Source organism: Rhopalosiphum maidis, chromosome 3 (assembly GCF_003676215.2).
Source record: "Rhopalosiphum maidis isolate BTI-1 chromosome 3, ASM367621v3, whole genome shotgun sequence".
Classification (NCBI taxonomy): domain Eukaryota; kingdom Metazoa; phylum Arthropoda; class Insecta; order Hemiptera; family Aphididae; genus Rhopalosiphum; species Rhopalosiphum maidis.
Window position 1 is genome coordinate 53,512,225 of NC_040879.1, and position 17,832 is coordinate 53,530,056.

General features: G+C 25.1%; 2 protein-coding genes across 6 annotated transcripts in view; one reads left to right on the top strand and one right to left on the bottom strand.

Moving 5' to 3' along the window:
• LOC113559458 (putative serine protease K12H4.7) overlaps positions 1–4,288 on the bottom strand; it is a 10,534-nt gene extending 6,246 nt beyond the window's left edge. The window contains exons 1-4 of one of the 5 annotated variants that reach the window (XM_026965303.2): positions 2,737–2,945; positions 1,855–1,965; positions 421–634; positions 141–322 (exon numbers count right to left, since the gene is read on the bottom strand). In XM_026965303.2, coding sequence (XP_026821104.1) covers positions 141–322; positions 421–612 — 374 coding nt within the window. In that variant the 5' untranslated portion in view covers positions 613–634; positions 1,855–1,965; positions 2,737–2,945. Of the gene's footprint in view, positions 1–140; positions 323–420; positions 635–758; positions 778–969; positions 1,089–1,854; positions 1,966–2,031; positions 2,339–2,736; positions 2,946–4,173 lie in introns of those variants that run through there. The other 4 variants (XM_026965300.2, XM_026965304.1, XM_026965302.1 and 1 more) reach the window with 4 other exon arrangements.
• Positions 1,259–16,518, top strand: LOC113559461 (RNA-binding protein 34-like). Its single transcript, XM_026965308.2, is given in 9 exon segments — positions 1,259–1,689; positions 11,203–11,285; positions 12,629–12,916; positions 13,123–13,216; positions 13,290–13,669; positions 14,756–14,874; positions 15,085–15,160; positions 15,163–15,290; positions 16,441–16,518. Coding segments are annotated over 9 exon segments (1,554 nt in total). The 5' UTR covers positions 1,259–1,366; the 3' UTR covers positions 16,504–16,518.
• The last annotated feature ends 1,314 nt before the right edge of the window (positions 16,519–17,832 follow it).

A 17,832-nucleotide genomic window follows, 5' to 3' on the forward strand; every position in this document is an offset into this window, starting at 1 on the left:
TACTATCTGTAGGTATATACTATGTATATTATATGTCGTACAATATTCATTGTAGATATTATAATTTATAAGTTATAACCCATAGGTATAAAAATATTACCATTTAAATTAATTGATTTATATTTTATTATAATTCTTACTCAGTAGGGTGACTTTCACCATAATACCGATGTTCCAATTGAAAACATAAGGCATTAAATTCTTTAGCATAATCAATCCAGGATCCGCTGCGCATCCATTTAGCTGAAATTTCTCCTTCTCCTCCAATCATCAAAAACACTGGTCCGTCATCTTTATAATAGTTCAAATTCACTTGATATCTCTATACATAATTTATCAAAATTACCTTTATATTAGATTTTGAATTATTCTGATGATTATTTCATATTAGATTTATACTTTCATAGTATACCTACTCACCTGTTTCCACGTTCTATTATCAGTATGATTGAAATGATCTAATTTCTGTGTAAACCATTCGTCTTCAGCGTTCATTGCTTTTAATGATTCTGGCTCATTTGGTTCTCCTAAACCAATAAGAATTTTTTTCATACTGTTGGTTGGTGAACACAACCACATAAAAAGCCACAATATACAAAATTTCGATTTCATTTTTCAAATAAAAAAATATAATCTAAAAAAAAATAAGTAGGTAATAATATATATTAGTATTTAGTATAATAATATTCATAAAATAGTTAAATAATAAATGCACAATGATATATTGCAATTTTTAATTTGAATTTGAATTATTGTACCTAAATTAAAATTATGATTATACTTTTTTTTGTATTTTTTTTTTCTAAAAGATAGGTAATTTATAATTACTCATTAGTTTACAAAATGTTTTTATGTAATTAAGTCAACAGATATTCAAATAACAAACTAAAGTAAGGCACCTACATATTTTTATTAAAACATTCTTATTAGTTGTTACTTGTTAGTATCAATGTATATATATTGGCATACCTATTACATTATATAAATCCCATCTTGTATCAAAAATAATATTATAAATTAAAATAAAATATATAACTATATTGATTAAGTATTTTATATAAAACCTATGAAATCAGGTGAAGTGCCTGATGACTGATACATTCACTATAATAGATTAAAATATATGTAGGTACTCATAAATGTCAATAAAGGTGGGAACAGACTATTGTCACGTCACATGAGCTCACGTGCTATCACGTTGGCACATTTAATTCGTGATATCACGTTTAGAAATAAACTATAATCATATATGATATAGTCATATTATGTTGTCATACTTTTTCATGTCACAATTTATTACATAGTAGTCAGTAGTCACTGTTTACGTATATTTAAACACAAATTTTTTTCTTAAGTCAAATTTATAATGGAAAGTTTGACTTCAAGTAGTTCAGAATGGGAAGAGGAATTGGAAACTGCAGCTGTTTTTGCAATTTTGAACAAACAAAATAAAAAATCCACCAGATCATGCTGGGTACATGAAATTAATAAAAAAAGGTTAAAATTAGGAGAATTCCATCGTCTAGTTCATGAATTACGAAATGATCCAAGACGATTTCACATGTATTTCCGAATGACAAAAGATGAATTTGATTATGTACACAATCTTATTAAAAAAGACATACAAAAACAGAGCACTCAATTTCGAAAACCTATAAGTACCGAAGAAAGATTAGCGGTTTGTTTGAGGTAAGTAATAAAATATAAATATTTTACGAGATTCAAATCATTTTATTATTTTTACCATTAATATTAAATTAATTATTATTAGTTTTATAATCTAAACAAATTAATTTTAAATTATTACAAATAAAAATGTTAAGGATTTTAGATTATTAATTAAACAAATTTTACTTCACTGATATTGGTATTGCGGAATGGACATCATTTGAAGTAATGTTGGTCTGGTAGGAGTCTGGTCTTGTACTGCAATATGTTGGTCCACTGATCCTTGATAATGTTGTTCTGTAGTTAAAGAATAATTTTTGGGTGAGTCTATAGGCGATGTCATTGTATGTAAGCTACTCGTACTAGGCGCTGAGGATTGACTTGAAGCTGATGGCATTGTCTGCAAGCTACTCATACTAGGTGCTGGGGAATGAGTTGAAACCTATAGGTGTTGTGTAGGATAACTGGGATAAATAGCTGAAGACCTTGGTTCTTGATTACATCTTATTTCGGCAGATAATACTGAGTTACTTAATGCAAGTTTAATTTGAGCTTGTTCAAATTTTGGTAATTGTTTTGTCATTCTTGACATACTCAGAAAAAACATGTCCATATCATCCAGATTTTCGAGGAAGAACCCATATTTAGTTTAATTGTCACTACTTATATTTTTTTATGAATTGTATAATGTACATATATATTTTCACATGTTTATTAATTTTAAGATTTAAATAAAATAAAGAGTTCAGAATAAATTGTATTGTACTAAATAAGAAATATTATTATATTGTTATGCTCGAAGTAAATACGGTCAACGGGCCTAAAAATAATAGGTAATTATATAAGCTACGAGATATCTATTTAAGTTATTTGGTTATCGCGTTTAATGAGTGGACTGTGGATTTTTCCTAAATAAAAATAATCTAATACTAAAATAAATGGATTGCTATATTTTGATGGTACCTACCGTTGTTCTCAGATAAATAAAACAAATCATCTTCGTAAAATCAAAACATTTTTTTCTTTCTTCAGAATCTAAAATAATAGTAGAAATAATAATTTAATTACCTGTTATTTTAAGCTCTTTTCCGATTTCTTCCCACGCATTTTGTCTAATTTGTTGGTCCCGATAATCGGAAGAACCATGGTTGTATAAAACCGGATGTTCACGAACTTTTTCGATTAAAACTTCATCCATTTTTAATTAGGTAAATTAATTTTAATATATGTATTTTTCTAATACACCAAATTCGTGATGACACGTGAGTCAAAAATGTGTGTGATGCTAGAAAATCAAAATGTGCTATCACGCGTGAGTTAGAAAATGTGACGTGACGCGCATGACGTGACATTAGTGTGGCGCTGATACATTAAAATACTATATAAATCTATATCCCATACTTTTTGAACGTGACGTGATAACATATGACAGCACGTGAGCTCACGTGACGTGACAATAGTCTGTTCCCACCTTTAAGGAATATATTTGAAAATCAAAAGTGGTTTTTTTTTATGTGGATTATCTAATTTGAGTTTAAATTAATTAAGTGAACCTATTACCTATGGGCTACTGTCTACTGTGTTTATAAATTTAAAAAAATTATATTAAAATTTACAAATCATAATAATATAATAAATTTAATCAATATAAGAATATTTTTTAAATATTTTTTAACATTATTAAATTAAACATAGCTATTTTGCCTATTTATAATTACTTAGCTTGCTTAATATTATCTTATAGAAATTGAAGTTAACAACAAATAAATTAAACAATAAACATCAAATAATTCATATAGACATAAACTATATAGTTATAATACAACATAGGTATTTATTGTTATTAACAAATTACTAATATAGATAGAAAACATCTAGAATTTAAATAGAAGTTTACAAAAATACAAAACCCCTTTTTATTTTAAATGAGATCAAAGTGGATCTATTTAACATTACTTCTGTAAAATTAATAGTTTGTATTTGATGTTCTTATTCGTTAGCTACATTTAACTAAGCCACTGACAAGTTTCATAAAAAATTTATTAATTATATTCCATCATATCATGTACCTATGGATAAACAGTGGTGTATATCATATGTATATTATATCATAATATGATGAAATAGGTATTAAATTTATATTTAATGGTCATATCTAATTATATTTTTATTCAGTCAAATATTTTACTAAAGTATGGTAGAAAGGAATAATCAATACATTTAAATACTTTTTTCATAACTATCCAATGTATTATGTAGAAACATTTTTAAACTTCAAGATACAAGTTAGAAAAAATTATATTTTAGCATATCATAATTATTTTTTTGTAGTCACATATTTTATTTTTTTCCGAAATATTTTTAACTACCTATATAATTAATATTGTAATAACACCATATGTAAACCACACTACAGAAGTAAATTGTTAACTAAATAACAGCCAACAGCCATAATATGCATAGTACTATAGTAGCTAATAAATTTGATAAAATAAAATGTTAAACCTGATATATTTCACGTAATTTGACTGAAGAATTTTTTTAAAACACTAAAAATTCTTCACTAAATATTATGTATAAGAATAATTTAATTTTAGATTTATAAAATTTACTACTTCACTCGTAAAAATTGTTTTAGATTTTGTAAGCATGTATAATAAATGAAATAAATATATTTATATATATATAATATACTAAGCTGGTTAGATACTATACAAGTATATAACCATCAATAAAATGAAAATATAAACTCTTTATTTTCCCCTCTTGGTTTAGTTGATACTAAATAATTAGATTATTTTCTTTTCTATTTATCAACTAATTAAGTAAGCAAATGCCTACTTCTTAATGAGTTTGTCTTTCTTATCGTTAAACACTTATGCTCAGCAATAGGTATAAAAATTAAAAATCATTAGGTACATTTTTAGATAAAATATAATTGTATTTAGTAGGTCGTATAGTTTATTAGTAGGTACTATTTTTTTTTTCAAAATAAATCAGAACATCAGATAGAAACCACTTTTATCTATGTAATTAGAATTGTTTTGATATTGTTCTTTTTTTTTTTAAGGAATAAACATTTAAAAAAATCGTCAAAAAAACAGCAAGCGTACAGATGTCTCCGTTTGAAGAAATTAAACTCATTTTATCATTTGAAAAATTAATTTTTGAATTTCCATGTAACATAATATTGAAAAAAAAATAAGAGAAATTCAACAAAAAAAATAGGAAAGATATTATTTATGCATACATTTTTTTTCAAACACATTCTAAACTACTTTCTGGAAAAACTGTAAAAATTCAAATTTAAATACAGTAGAACCTCGATTATCCGTCACCCGATTAACTGTATTTTTCTGTTAACCGCCAGACGACGAACAAAATGCGCGTTACAATAAAATCTTATCCTCTTCTGTATGAGCACTATGAGCAGGTTTATCTGAAACTTTCCGACAATAGCTACTAGATAAGTGATAGGTGATAGGTATGTACATACTACATATATGTATAAACAGTATATTGCGATTGTGGACGTATCTTTTTATTGAAAAGTCAGTTAGTACACGTGCACAGTTTTCGTCTCTTTTTGTGCAAATATCTTAAGTTTAAAAGCAATTTAAAAAAACGAAAAAAATAATTAATTAATTAAAAAAATAATAATAATGTACCAGTAAGTAATAGCATCTAACTATATCAATATGCATGTCATAATTATTGAAAAATAATAAATAATGTGTATTTATATGTTTAAAAAAATATTTGTTGCTCGCTTAACCGTATTTTTGATTATCCATCAAAGCTCTGATTCCGAAACTGACGGTTAATAGAGGTTCTACTATATACTTAATGAATCACGCAGACACGCAGTACTACAAATATACTTACTGTATCATGTTACTATTATATTAACATAATCCATATTTATAAGTTTATTAGTTTTATATTACCTAGGTACTTAGTATTTAGGTTCTATATAAATATATAATCATAAATTGAGTCCTAATAAAAGTTATGGTATTTATTAGCTTACTTAAATTTTCAGAATGGTTTAAACTATCATTTTTATTACCAACTTGTTCATTAATATGTGTTTGCTCATTTAATAGTTTATCATAAATAGGTACTAATAAACTAGGTATACTTAAAATAGGTACTTAATTAATTGATACATAATATGTGTAAATAAAATACATTTTAAATCAAATTAAGATAAATTATATTATGCACATTATAAATTATAACTAAGTGTCTATCTAGTACCTATCCATTTATTTAGCTATTGCTATAGGTGCGATTATTAAGTTAAATATTATTAAATTGAATGTTTTAAAATGATATCTACTATTTATCATAGGCATACATCGCCAAATTATCATACTAAATAATTGAAAATTGAAATAATATATTATTGTTATGTACACAATGCATATTAACTTACTTAAATCCTAAAGATTTTCTATACCTGAATATCTTCATAAAATCATAACTATTACTATAATATTGTTGTAATTTTAGTTCTTAGTTAATTTTATAAGTGCATTATTTTTAAATGTTGAGCGATCGATGCATTTTTTATTAGTGCGTTTTCTTAGTTTTTAATACCAGTCTTACTTATTATAAGTTAATTATTTTATACATGATAACGAACAAATGGTTAAATCATTTATAGTTATTTACGTCTAACTGGTCTAAGTAAGATTCTCTCGAAGAACGTAACTAATGCGCAGAATGTTTTCAAGGTGAATATCAGTTAATCTTGAACGATATATTTTATTCTTTTAAATCTCCAAATATATAATCATAAAAATATCTATTATGTGCGGAAAACTAGCTTTCAAAAAAATATATTTAGCGGTCCGGTTATTTTCCCTCCGTGGGCTAACCCTTGTTATACAGTGTACGTGACATATGCCATTAACGCTTAAAAATGTTATAACTTTAACTGGCATGGCTGTTATTGTTACTATTACCTAAATGGCTAAATATTAACAACATAGATACACTAATGAATAATGGTTCAAGCAATGGTCTGCGCAAGCGGCGACGAAGACATTAGAAGTTGGCTATATTTTGCTCCTTAAACAATAATCACAAAAAAGTCACCTTAATGATACATGAATTATGATGTCCAATACAATAAAAGTAGGTAAAAGGGTACCGCTCAACTATACAGTAGATATCGAATTGGTCATTATAATGGGTATTGAGTATTTGAGTATATTAAATCTGAGTTAAATGATGTATCACTGCAGCATACGAAAAATTATTCTGAGCGGAGACAATCTGTCAGTCTAATATTACCAAATACTAAGTATATTTTAATTTTTATTACTTAATATTTATTTATCTATTATAGTAATTTAATTTACTATTAGTAATACCATCACAGAATTTGTGGTACGAATGTCATTGTATGTACAAAATATAATAATATAGGTAAGAAAAAGTTTCAAATAGCTATGTAGGTACCTAGGTACTCAAAAAAAAATTTTTGAATTATAACAAAATAACTAAAACTTTTTATAAGGAACCTTGTGTTAAATCTATCTTGTATATAAAAATTGAACACTTCATACATTATTATAACTACAAAATAATTGTCAATTTTTCGTGATTAAAAAAAGTCAAACTTTGAATTTCCAACGCTTATGCGAAAAATCATACACATATATTTTATTAATACGTTTACAAAATATTGTAAATTTACGCTAAACTATTCTATATAAACAACTTATGAGGAACTTTGTATTACATTTTGAGCTTTTTAGTAATTAGCGTTTTTATTGACGTCATTTATTGAAAAAATTAAAAAGTAAAACGTACATTTCAAACCTTAACAAAAAGCTCAAAAAAGTTTAAAAATATATTTATCGTGATAATTATATTGTAATCACGTATCTATGGGAAATGATAATCTTGCTAATTTTTTTTAAATATTTACCTACAATTTTTCGTTTTTTAACTATAATGGTTATAACAAAATACGAATGGAATTTTTTTATGGCTTAAATGAAGTAAGTGGCCTGCTTAAAAAAATTTATCTGGGATAAAAACTGAAATGAGTCCTCTGTATTACGTGACTGTGACTTTGTACTACTTTATTGTATTATGAACTAATATCTTTAATAAATGTTATTCGAAATTCGAATAGGCACCTAATCAAAATTGTCCAAAGTAAACCTAATAAAACGTCATATTGTAAATGCAAAAGTTTTGGTGAATCTATATGCCCTGGTAAATGTTTTGAAAAATGGCACAAGGATCTTCATTAAATTTTCACATTAGGTTAAAATACTAAGTTTTTTTTAGTGTGTAAAATGCATTTTTTTTTCTTATAAAATTAATAAAATCTTTTTAAAAATAGTTGCATGTATAGTAAAGAATTCATTATTAATAAGGGTTCAATTTAAAGGCAATATAATTAGTAAAAAAAGCAATTACAAAATTTATTAAAAAATTAATTAATAGTCTTTTTACATATTATGTAGATACTCGATTAAGTATTTAGCGATATCGATAAATATCGCCGATAATAAAATCCATTAAAAATAATTGACAAACGACAGTGCACCGTATTCAAAGAATCTTATCGATTTGTACCGTTAACATGTATGTGGTGTACAAAACTATCAAAACAATTGAAAATTTAACACAAAAAAATGCATTTATAAGTAAAAAAAGTTCATCTATCGTTTTAAATATAAAATAACACATATTTTTATACAAAAATTATTTTTCTATTATTATTATTATTATTAAAAAAGACTTCAAATCCGAACCTTAATTATTAATAACAATACAAATATATTCAGATAAGCAGAGTTCGAGACTTATAGCACTTAAAAACACAATAATAAGCGCTAAAATATGCACTTGAAAACCCTAGAATATGCATAAAAAATTAAAAATTTGCATTAATAATAGCACTTTTCAACAAAATCTATGAAATATGCAAAAGTAGATATGCACATTTAAATTTTAGATTTGGTATCACAGCATTAAGAAATGCATTTATTTCGCACTCTGCTAAATTTTACAATAAATAAAAAAAAATATGCAAATGCTATAAGTACCAAACCTTGCTAATAAGTAATAAAATTGGTTTTGCTATAATTTCAGTTAGTTAAAAAAATGGTTATTTTTTGCTAGATTTTCATTTAACGTGGTAGATTACTGAAACTGTTGAACGGATTTTGTTATTTGGGGTCTTGTTAGATTCACAGTGGCTAAGACAAGTGCTGTGAAGATTTTCAGAACCTTAACTTCAATCATTAACTCACTACAAAGCTATAAACCAGAAAAACATAAAAAAACGCCCAATAAAATGTGTTTTAATTTTTTTTAAGCTCTGTTGTGAATCAACTATAAAAGATAAAGTTCTCAAAATTCGCTCTCCGGTTTCAGAGATCTATCTCACTTAATGAAAATGAAAATAAAATACATTATACATCCATATTGCATACAATTAATACATTTCTAAAAATTTTAAATCAAGAAAGTTTACATGCCGATCTCTGACTTGGCAAGCGTTTTTTTAGTATAATATCGACTATTATAAGTACTTACCTTATAATAGTGAAACCAATTTAATAAACGATTAAATTGTTAATATGGCAGTATGAATAGTATGATACATACCTATTTTCGATAAATATATTAGTATATAAATCGATTTTATAAAAAATGTATCAGCTATCTGGTTACCTATACTTTTAACCATAATTATTTTATTTTATTTATCGCTCTAAGTTGAAATTTGAGAACCACTAATTGTATTATTTGGAATTACGCATTCAAGGTTTTATTAATATCTACAAGTATTGAAGTATAGATACCAGTTCGCCCTCTTTATCATATTTAAATTAAATATAGGTACCAAGATACCTACCTACCTACCTATACCTTTTTGCGATAAATAATATTACAGTTAGATTGCAACGTGCGCGTATTATTTAATCATTATACCTAAGTATATGGCTATATTAATTATAAAATAGAAATACTATGATAAATTAATTAAGATGTTATGTAGGTTAATATTTAAATCACATTCTATTAGTAAATAATCATTTCAGCAGTAATTAACTAAGTTCTAGCCATGTACGTATTGGTAGTGGGTAGGTACTATTTATATGAGAACAATAAAAACTATGTTACGGTTCACATGTTTAAGATACCTACCTACCTTTCTAAGTTTATATTTATTTTATGCTTTGATTGTAGATAGGTGCATAATAACAATAGGTACTTACTTATTAGTTATTACTCTTATACAATATAATTAATATTAACTACGACAATAAGTACTTTATCTTATGGAGGTGAAACTTTAAAATACGATTTATATCAAATATGTATTTAATAAACGTACCGACAGTACCTACTTATTAAGCAATCGAGTATTTTAGAATTTAAAATCCAGATTCTTGAATAGTATTATTAAATATTTTATTATTTATGAATGTGGGTAATTTTAAATTTTATATTTATTATTTTCATCTATAATGTACTTACTTAACGTCACCATAATTATTGTTTTATACTTTTATTCAAAGCGGGGCACTTGTAAATTTTAATAGGAAAATCAATACTAGAAATATAGTAAAACACATTTAATATATTAATATATAGAAAACAGTTCTATTTTTTCTTATACTGTAAGCCTGCAACCTTAGAAAATGAACTTATTCGTGAGATTGTACAAAGACGGAAAAATTACTAACAGACCAAGAATCAAGAAAACTATTTTTTTTTACACAGAATTGAATATTTGTGTAAATATGTACTTGGTCAATTTGTTTTATTTACGTATGAATTAAACTAGACATTAATGATCAACATTTTCAAGTACAATCTAATCTATATAATTTGTCATTGGGTACCTAGGTATCTACATTATTAAAAAAAACGAATTCACTAATTTAACCAATGTTCCCATTTCAAACATTTACCCTACATGCATTTCAAACATATTGTATTCCCTTAAAACAGCGGACACTGTCACCGAAATGTTTGTCCGCTATTCGGAGGTTTCACTGTATATTTTTTCGAATTAAAAATGATAATTGATACCAAACCCATAAACATAACCGTGTATTATTCTGTGTTTTATAGTGATAACGCTAACAACAATAATATTATGATAACAATTTTCGTTTAGAAAATGCTACAAGCACGTGACAATACAATTTGATAGTAAAATATTTGAATATCATTCATTATTTTATACTTTTAATGATCTGTAATCTATAGACTGTAGACTATAGTTTCGAATTTTCTATATTTAATTTGAAGAGTACATTATTTTGAATAGTAATTTAATCAAATAATAATTTCGTTTGACATCATATTATTTTTCGTGTCAATCCACAGTTGTCCATTAATCGTAAGTACTCGGAAATTAGAATATTTAGTTTTAATTTTTTTTTTTTGTTCATTAAATATTAATTGTTGAATACATTTAATTTTGAACGAAAAAATAATAATTTGTTTTAGTTATTAGTATCTTATCAAGTACGCGTTTTAATTTTACAGATATATCATGGATAATGAGTACAAAGTTGGAGCATTGTGCGATTTGATAGCATCAAATGGAAATAAAAAGAAAACTAAAAAAGGTAGGACCTTATATATGTGTATATTATTTAAAGTAATGAATATTAATAAGGCTCGGAAGTTGATGCATTTTGCATTTTATTTTGGAACTTTTTGGACGATGCTTTCCTGGCCACAATGAAAACATATTAGCATAAGAATCTGAATAACTAATTTTAATTTTGCATTTTTTGGTGTTTACAACTTTCTAAGTCATTTTTAGTCATTTTTACTGATTTCACATTAGTTTACTTCTTATTGTTTCTTGTCAACCATTATGCATTTATGCCAATAACTTACTTAAAACTTTAAAATTACCACGAACCAAGATTAGTACCTACATTCGATTTTACCATACCAATTGCAATCGCCGTTGTCGTGTTTAGTGCATATTATTGTACCTAAATTTTATTATTTTTTTGTAGTATTTTCGAAATACCTAAAATTAAAACGTCGGTTAGTGCTTGTCTACGTCAACTATATTTTGTAATATTTTATTTAATTTTTAAGAACATATTATTTATATTTCATATTTGCATTTTTTTTTAGGTCATTTTTTAATGTTTTTAAGGTCATCAACTTCCGAGCCCTAAATATTAATTTTCAATTATATTATGGTCTACTTGTCTCATATACTGCATACTGCCTACCAGAATTATATTACCTACAGTAAATTATAAGTCTAATATGACAAAGATCATTATTTGTTTTTATCAATAAAATGATAAATTGACGTAAAAACATAAATTTACTAAGCATAGATTTCTTAAAAAATTAGCACTTTTTAAACACTTATGGCATAAATACATGAAAGACATAAAATATTTTGGATTACCAATTGCAAGAAGAATAATGAAGTCAGTTAATGTATTATTCCTAGTCGTTTACTTTATAATTTATAATTATAAACATTATAAATTATTTTTATTATTTATAATTCAATTACTAACTATTTGTTAAATTTACAAATATAACATAAAAGAATTTAACTGGGTCTATATAATTAAAGATACATTGGTGATAACATATCTGAGAGATAGACAAGCATAAAATAAACATGGCAAAATTAATAAGTAAATAATTATGAATATTCTTCCTATTATCACCTAATTGTTTTATGGTTGAATAAATTTATAATTAATTTATAGGTAGTGTATATTATAATATGAAATAAATTTTAGTTAGTATCATACAAGAGGAGTACCATACTATGTTATAAGTACATAAGATCATTAATTAATTAATTTAAATATATTCTATAAAGTATCAAGGTGCAAATTTTAATTTATAATATTTAATATCAATACAATCCTTTAAAGATTATATTATAACTTTAATTTATGTATAATTATATTATATGCTTTAGATAAAAAGGCGAAAGAGAATATTGAATGTCAACTCCAATCAGATACAAATTTGAATGATTTATCTAAAAATGAAAATGCAGAAAAATCCAAGAAGAGAAAATCCAAGAATTCAAATGAACAATCAATAAAAAAAATTAAAAAAAATATTAAAATTTCTTTAGTTTCTCCACAAATTGAAACTGTTGATATAAAACCAGAAAAAAATTTAGAAACCAATAAAACAAATCAAATTAATGAAGACACAAATTCAGGAGTTATTGCATCTACAAATTTTGAAAAAAAAATAAAAAAAAACAAAAATAAAAAATTGAAAGATAATTCAAATAAACTTAATTATAAAAAAAAGAAAATTGATAATAGTTCTGTAGTTTCTCCACAAATTAGAGTTGTTAATATTAAACCAGAAAAAATTGCAGAAACCAATAAAACAAATCAAATCAATGAAGAAACAAATTCAGAAGTTAATGAATCCAAAAGTTTTGAAAAAACAATTAAAAAAAAAAAGACAAAAAATCGAAAGACAATTCAACTAAGCCTAATGATAAAACTAAGAAAATTGATAAAAAATTCTCTACGACTAACTCATTGTAAGTATTTTATAATTAAAAATTATAGTATAATGTTTATAATAATATATGTTTGTAATAATTCTGTTAATAGAGATATAAAATCTTCTGAGGATTATACTGAAAAAGAGTCGAGAACTGTGTTTGTTGGAAATGTTCCAGTTAATGTTAAAATGACTGCTGTAAAAAATTTATTTAAGCAGTTTGGAGAAGTAGAAACTACTAGATTAAGAAGTGTAGCTGTCAAAAATCTTGATATACCTAAACGTGTATCTATAATGAAAGGAGATTTTCATCCGCAGAGAGATACTGCTAATGTATATGTACGTTTCAAAACTATCGAACAGGCACAAAAAGCATTGGTTTTAAATGCCACACAGTTTGAAGGACATACAATAAGAGTAGACATGGCTTTAAATACAGGTCATAAGCAAAATATGAAAAAAGGAATATTTATTGGAAATCTACCTTATAGTGAGTGTTATTAAATTAAAATTTTTAATTATTTTTTTCTACAAAATAAATTTTCAACATTGATAATCGATATCCAGAGGTGGAACTACATATGAGTAAAGACTATTACTATTTAAATATTAAAAAAAAATTAAGTTACCAAATTTTAGTTTTTATAGGAATATAAGATACAGTACATTATTGTAACAGTTAAAGTAGTTAAGGTATTTAATATTGAAATTATATAATATAGTATTAGTATATGTGTATAATTGTGTATTATTATATTGACACGGTTGTCACATAATCAAAAACAAGATTAGGTCTTAGTGAAGTAAATGATTTAATTAGTTGTATTTTATGACTGAATTATTAAAATTGTTGTTTGTTTCTGACCGTGGGTAATCTTGTTACAGGGTTTTTGATATAAGTAAATTACTGATAATTGAAAATAATAATTTAATCCTGAGTTTCCTGATTTGATAATGGTATTTTATTTGTTCATTAATCACTTACATTACTAGTTACTGTAGCAAATGCAGAACTTAAGTTAATTAAAAATTAAATTTATTATTATTGTTGTTTACTTAAGATTGGACCAGAAAAAAATTATTTTTATTGTAATTATAATATTATTGTTTAATATATAATTCAAGAAAATATTAATTTACCATGCATAATTATTTTGTATACAAATTAAAAGCCCAATATTTTGTAAATTGGGTTACAGATATAATAAGGCCTCAATAAACATTAATAAAACTCGCCTGAGACGATTTAGTCCTAGGTAGTCCTTACCCTAGACATTTACTATAATCACATAATATGACACTTATCTGATTAAGACAAATACTCTTATGAGATAGTCTCTTGAAGAGCGTATTAAGCAAGTTTTACTGTAATTCTGCCACTGTTGATACATACAGGTTTTGAAGTTTATAATTGCTTGAACCAATAATTATAAATAAAAATACATCAATATAATTTATAAAATTTTAAATATTTTAATAAGCGTTTTAAAAATGTATTGACAAAATGGTAATTGTTGTTGAGCAATATTGTTATTGTATAATATATTTAGATGTAAAAATATTTACTTTTTCGCAGGTATTCAGGAAGATGAAATATGGGACTATTTTAAAGATTGTGGATCAATATCAGCTGTGCGTATTGTCCGTGATAATGCAACAGGTGTGAGCAAAGGTTTTGGATATGTAGATTTTGAAGTGAGTATACATTTTTTTAGTTTGTTATAGTTTTTTTAGAACTAAAATATGTATTATGTTTAATTATCTAAATTTTATTATTTCAATTTAAAAATAAACTACATATCCCTGTAAATTTGAAAATTGGTACTATTATACAAAAAGTTATTTTTAATTAAAAAACAAGCAAATTTAACTTTGTAATATTTAACTTATGTGTTTTTATTACAGAGTAAAGAATCTGTTGAATTAGCTATGCAAATCCAAGGGAAAAAGGTTCAAAATAGAGAAATTCGCATTAAAAGGATTGAAACAAAAAAAATACAAACAAGGTGTTTGACAAAAAATCATCACTATTTAAAAGAACCAAACCTATTGTTAGTAGAAGTAGTCAAAACTTCCAAGGAGAAATAACGAAACCAAAAACACAAAAAAAGGTAAGAATTTATTTATGAAATTCAAATTATAAAATTATGCTTATTAAGTATACACAGTCAAACTTGCTTAAGTTGAAGGGACAGGAAAAAAAATTTGAGTTATCCAAATAACATTACAAAATACAAAGGTATTTTTTTAAAACAGTACAATATATTAATTCCTATATACCGTATTATTATAATATGTATAAAAAATATTTACTATTCATGTATTATTTATAATTTTAAAAAGGTATGTATAAATTATTTAAAAAAGGTATTTATTTTTGTTTGAGTATCGCTGTTGCTCGCAGCATTTGCAGTGAATCGTTCTACTTTATTTAAAGCTTCGAAAAATTTATCACTGTTTTTAATAAATCGCCTCAATTCATTATAATACATCCGTGCTTGTGGAATCATGGTAATGAGGGTTTAATTCATTCTTGTTCCTCTTCTTCATCCAATGATTGAGTACATCTTACAGATGATAAAAAAATACCACTTATCAGTAACAATAACATTAATGACCTTATTTTCTATAGTAAATATACATAGGTTATAACCCATATGCATTTTATTCTTTGTTTATTCATACTTTACTCTATTCAAAATAATAGTATATAAATTTGGTGCACAGACAACTACATTTTGTATGTTTTTAGACCTCTACTGATAATTGCTGGTTGATAGTAGTGAGGATATATGCCCATTCGCCCCATTAATAACATTTTTATGTCCACCTTCTGGTGTTTTCTTATTTTAAATAGAGTATAAGTAGAAACATAATTTTCAATTGTTCATAATCATTAAGTATATAAAGTGATTCTTACTTTATGGTAATAGTATACCACTACTCCTCACCATTTTTTTTGTGTCTATAATTACCTTTACCATTAAGTATATTCAACATAATAGTTCTTTTTGATTCTGTCCATCTATCGCTATCTTCTACAGGGCGTAATTCTTTGCTCTCAGGTACCTATTTGGTGACGTCTTCAATTACATGTTCTCAACCCCACCATACATGTTTTGCCAACATATCTTTCTGCTTTCCTTTGTTTGCCACTATGTCTAAGTTGTTCTACATATTTATGATTAAAGTTGCATTTTAAGAATATACAATGTTAAATAATTATGTTTCATTAATTACATTTTTTTCTGTTTATTTTAGAAACAAAAGCCAACAAAAACTGATTTAATGAGAAAGAAGATTGCTAAAAAATTAAATGCTTAATCTAATTTGTATTGACTAATAAAATTAAAAATTTGCAAAAGAATACCTATTTAATTTTAATTAAAAATTATCAACTAGTTGAATTGGTAATAAATTTGTCAATTTAAATAATATTTAATCCTCTAACTTGAGGTTACAGTTGCAATGTAGCAGAAACACATTGCATTTATTCTGGTATGAGTTGACAAGGCACCCACTTACAAGACAAGCTTCGTGTGGCCAAATTAAAAACTACATTACTTACTGAAATGTTGAACCATGGGCGTGCTGTCTAACTGTAATTTGTTATTTTTCACTAATGATAGCAGCAGCTGTAGTCTTTACAAACTTAATGCGAGATGTTGAAGATCTCTACCTAAGCTGGTCCATGCTATCCTTGAATACTTAATATCACTTGTTAAAAGTTACCTAGTTCGTAGCATATTCACCATAAACTATAGTTAATAATTCATAAGTCTTTTCAGTCGTTCCCAAATTTTACGCTACAATGTTACTGTAATTTTTTACTCATGTTGAAAATGATAAGTGAATATGTAACACACATGACGCGGAATTACTACATGATAGACTTGAAAATAAGTATGTAAATTGTTAAAAGCATGAGCTACACAAAGAGTTATCAACTTTTTTTGGTTCACAACTATATGATTTTGAAAACTGTTTAAATTATTCCCATACAATAACAATTCTACATTATTTATTGCAGATAGGGGCTCCCACGATAATAACAAGTAATGTATAGCTTGAAAACCTCAGAGCTACATGATTATTTGCAAATTTACCACATTTTATTACAAAAATTCCATCAGAACCGCTATTATCATTACTTTTTTAAACAGCCCTCGTGGTATTGATTTTTCCATTATTATTTTAATACATTCAAATGTAGTAAATATATGTCATTCAGAAAAATGTTTTCAAAAACATTAATAGATTTTAAAATAATCTTTGTTATTTAAATAAAAGAATCACCTAGTATATTTCAAGAATGATTTCATAATTTGGTTTTATATCATAAGTAGTATGATTGAAATGCATCAACAATTTCCAAATATAGTAAATAAACTTAATAAAAAAGTTCACAATTATCTAAATAATTTAAATGGTTTCAGTCATAAATGTTGAATATGCGTAAAATACTTAAATCATACATACAAAAATATATAAATTTTAATTTTTTAGGTATGTTTTATTATACTAGGTACCTATATTCTACTAATTTATTTTTACTTCTAAATAAAAGGCATTAACCTAATAAATAATAATCATTGCTATTGAAATTGTATTCAAAGATTAGGTATTAAACAATTTTGTTACAGTTTATAAAAT